This window comes from Halyomorpha halys, unplaced genomic scaffold (genome assembly GCF_000696795.3).
Source record: "Halyomorpha halys isolate HHAL.00 unplaced genomic scaffold, Hhal_1.1 Scaffold318.1, whole genome shotgun sequence".
NCBI lineage: Eukaryota > Metazoa > Arthropoda > Insecta > Hemiptera > Pentatomidae > Halyomorpha > Halyomorpha halys.
The window spans coordinates 359,128-363,845 of NW_027105968.1; the positions used below are offsets into that span (position 1 = coordinate 359,128).

Here is a 4,718-nt window from a genome sequence, read left to right on the forward strand (position 1 = left end):
TTTTCGTTATCTACATCTCTAGTTATAGTTTTATTGTTACGTCATAACTTTTAATTTTTACAGGGAATCATTTAAACCTAGATATATTTCAAATATCGGAAAACAGGAGAATAAAGTATTAAATCTCTTGCGGAAAAGAAAAAGAGAATTCACGAAAAAATTAGCAGAAAATGATGTAAGGATATATTTAGAAATTATTGATAATGTTAAAGGGCCTGAAGCGTTTTTATCTCGCTTAAGGAGAAATCAAGTATGTTCGTCAAATATTGTTATTCAACCTGAAAATTTGGATGCTTACTTGAGATATATTTTGAATTCTCTAAAAATAAAAGCGACCACGATACCGTTTATTAATAAGCACAACTCTGAATTTGAAGACGAAGAAAACTATTATAACGAAAATATCTACTGGGACTCCACATCGGTTTCAGAACAACCAGTCTTAAAAAACACAAGAAGGGCTATAGGGCCAAAAAAGCTAAGATTGTTAAAAGCCCTTCTAAAACGGTTCAGGGGCAAAACGACTACTGAGATTTCGGCTTTATTTACTAAACTTGCTATGAAGACGACAACTCTTCAACCGTCCACGAGAGAATCTCGAGAGACCAAAAGGTGCTTTTTGACTCTGAAAGATTTTGACCATATCTTCACTCCTACAACCGGGAAATACAGCGATATAGATTACTACAATATAATAGAGTATGAAGGATTTTTGCCGTTAAAGAGGTTCAAAATGTTGAAGTCAAATCTTGAAAAATCCGAAATGCCTCTTGCTGCTGGTAAAAATAAAATTATGACAGAAAGTTATGTATCGTTACTAAGCAACGTACGCAGTGGAGACAATAAAAAAACCATTGACGGTACCTCGCTAAACTCACTAGCAGAAAATAACGTGACAAGATTTATAACAAAATTGAAGAATCAACAGCCTGACCAGCTTCCTGTAACCCCGATAACCTTAATTCTAAAGGAAGGTAACAATGATATTTTAATTAGTAACAATACCATGATTCTTCCAATACCTATCCACGGAAAGTACGTACGTAAAGATATGACTAAAAGTAAGTTCAATAACGGGTCATACACACCTGGAGATCATAAAATAAGCCATTTTAATATGAGTAAATGGAGTGATATAAACAAGTTAAAGGATGAATTTAATAATACGGGCTCGTTAATTGCTTTTCTCTTACCCAGTCTGATGCAGCCCTACCTAAATAGTTCTGCTTTATCCATTTTATCTAATGTAACCGGAGTATATCCATCTGAAGTCAATCAAATGAAGTCATCAGTAGTGTCCGATCCTGTAGGAGAAGAAAATTTAGGCAAAAATATATCCGTGATTAAAGTTCTTATTCCCCCGATAGATGGAAGCACTGCGAATGTTAAACCTTCGTCACTCTTTAAAGATCAGAAATTATTTCATGTGGATTCCGAGATATTGAAAATACTACAAGGTAGCGAAAGTGATTCACAGTTAAATTTTGGCAGAATAAAGTCGATCAAAATTCCTAATTTTAATGTATATTCCTACAATATTTCTTCATCTAACAAGGCAAATAATCATTGCATCGGAAAAACATGGGAGAACAATAAAATGTTATTACAAAATCCATCGAATCCTTTGTACAAAATTAATCGGTTTTCAAATGGAACCCATGAATTTATAGCTATTCCATTTGAGGTATTATCAAAGGAGAATATTAATTTATTACCAAATCATTGTGATTACTTGGAGGATAAGAGTGTAAACGATCAATCGTTTTCGGGACAACTGAGAATGGACCTAGGTAAGTACGTCCACGATAAAGAAGAGTCTTACGACCCCTGCGATCCAAAACACACCACGTGGCATCATCGTAAAGCTCATCCGACAAGATTCGGGATGCATTTACATGAGAAGCATATTACATGTACCAAATGTTTAAAGTGTGAAACCGAAAATACTCTTTTCAAGTGTGAAACCGAAAATACACTTTCCATGTGTGAAACCAAACATACTCACTCTTGCTTACAGGGAGATCCATGTCTAACCGCAGAGTGTATGCCTGAAACAGAGGCTCCAAATTGGAGGTGTACCTGTAAGAAAATCACCAGAGAGGCACAGCGCGTCCGGCATAAAACTGAAACGTTGGTCCAAATCCACCAAACTACAAAAATTCCTACGTCAACCAGTGCACTCTTACCGTCAAGTGCTATTGACCAGTGCACTTTGAAAATTTATGACATAGAAGAAGAGGAAGAAGAAGAAGATGATTACTTGATGGATTCGACGATCGACAACCAATTTCTAAATTCAGATCAACAAAACTTCGTCACACATCGCCCAGTTGAAGCACAGTGTCATTTGTGCCACACGACCACGTGTTCTTGTGTATGGCCGAGACCCACTGTAACGGGACCCTCAAGGCAAGATATTATAGTATCTATAATATGTGGAACCCCAGATTGTACAGAAATGGGTACAACAAAAGAATGCGAAGTGTGTATGAGATGTTTTCCTGAAAAGATTAAAGCCGAGGTACACCACGAAACCTGCCCTCCGTGTGAGGTAACAACTTTAGAAGACGATGGCCCGACCATTTGTACAAAACCTCCCGTCACCTGTACTGCACCTGTCACCTGTACTGCACCTGTCATCTGTACTGCACCTGTCATCTGTACTGCACCTGTCATCTGTACCAAATCCGTACCCTGTTGTCCTCATATCATAAAGACCAAAAAAAGACGTTGCACATGTGCTTGTTTCTGTAGGAAACGAGGACAGACCAAAGTACAGTGTTGCAGGATAAAACACTCAAAACCTAGGAACCATGGAACAAAAAGAAAGGAATGCGTAGATGTCATTGCGAATCAAGCCTATAACTCTCTCATTTTGAAAGTAGACGGAGTAAAAAAAACTCCTAACTTGAATAAAAAGACAACTCAGAAAATAACGGTTACGTCACATGAAGAAACTACTACCATTATGCCTCTTACCAGTACCTTGCCATGCACAACAACAGAAACTTATTATACAGTGACAGATATTGATTTAACCGAATACATTGATAACATTAAGACGACCGTTCATGAAGTATATAACGAAACTGTAAATAAAGATGAATCCGATTCTGATTATTGGTTAACCGAAAGTATTTCGGATACTGATACATCAATATCAAATGATTTCACAACAGAATTAACTGAATGTACTGTAGAAACGGAATGTGATCAACGACAAACAAGCGAAGAGAATCCATGCATGTACGAGACAACATTAACGCATGAGCCAACATGTATGTATGAGACAACATGCATGTATGAGACTACTTGGACGACTGAGACGTCATGCATGGATATCACATACCCGAAATGTGTTAGATGTTCTTGCTCGCGGGAAAAAGTGCCCTACACCAAGAATTGTAAACATCGTAAAATTTCCCAGAGTAATTCTTTAGAAGAAACTAAGGATAATTACAATCGAATAAAGTCGAAATATGTCCGTAAATACAAGACATTTGGACTTGATTCATCCGATATTACATATGGATTCAATCGTGAGACACCCATTCTAGAAAATATCAATCCAGGCTACAGAGAAGTAACAATATTTCATCCCTCAACTGAATCAAGAAATTGGTTGGACGATGACATTGAAAGTAGGACTTTGAGCTACGAAGAATTAGATCTTTACCCGATTGTAACAATACAGTTATTGGAACAGAGTTCTACCACCGTAGAAATGACTCCAGAATATGAAGAGACCATTGATAGCTCGGATGAAACAACGCCACACTCACTCTTATCACCAAGAGAAAGAATAACTTTGTCCACCAAAAGGAGAAGGTTACATAATCATGACAAAGTACGAGCTTACTTGTCATCTAATAATTTTGGCCGACTACCTGTAAGAAGTAGCCAATTAGAAGCACCAGTCTATTCCAAAAAGCCAATATTTCCGAAAAATACACCTAAAAGAACCCGTTCTCCAATTACAAAAGGATCGCCGTCAGTAATTTATTTTGAAATAGCTGAACAAGAGAATCATTTAGTTAATCAAGCCATCAAAGCTACTTTAAATCCTATAGACAAAGGATTCACTGACATACCTACTAATGGACAGAATTTCAATCTTGCGATGGAATCCGAATCAATTTCTTTACCAAAGGTAATAGTAAAGAGTAGTGATCTGGCTTCTGTCAAAATAGTCTTTGGAGCAAATAACAGAATTCACGCCTTGAAGAATAAGGAGAAAAGATTTAATGCTACCAAGAAATTTTTTACTTTCGAAACAAAACTATGAAATACAGGTTTAATAAAGCTCTTTTTGAGATTTTTAAATTTTTTGTTTCTATTTTTTTAATGTAAATATTTAGTGATTTTCATAATGAGGTGTAGATAGTTGACCGTAGATTAATGCTTGAAGAAGTTTGTCGGGGGGTGCAATCAGCAAAGAACAACATAAATAAACAAAACCATATTTATTTATTTTATGCCGACGTTTCGATCTGAGTTTCAGCAGGCAACGCATTCTAAGCCATAACCCCTGATGAAGACCTGAAACTCAGGTTGAAACGTCGGCATAAAATAAATAAATATGGTTTTGTTTATTTATTTTGTTCTTTGCTGACCGCACCCCCCCGACAAACTTCTTCAAGCATTAATCTACGGTCAACTATCTACACCTCATTATGAATCCAGCAACACGGGGCCAACGACGTGATAACAACCATCTA

At 36.6% G+C, this 4,718-nt stretch overlaps 1 protein-coding gene across 2 annotated transcripts in view; it reads left to right on the forward strand.

The window, feature by feature from the left end:
* LOC106681208 (uncharacterized) overlaps positions 1-4,317 on the forward strand; it is a 19,160-nt gene extending 14,843 nt beyond the window's left edge. For both annotated transcript variants that reach the window (XM_014421408.2, XM_014421409.2), the window contains exon 3: positions 64-4,317. In XM_014421408.2, the coding sequence (XP_014276894.1) occupies positions 64-4,285 (4,222 nt within the window). In that variant the 3' untranslated portion in view covers positions 4,286-4,317. The remainder of the gene's footprint in view (positions 1-63) is intronic.
* Positions 4,318-4,718: the final 401 nt, after the last annotated feature.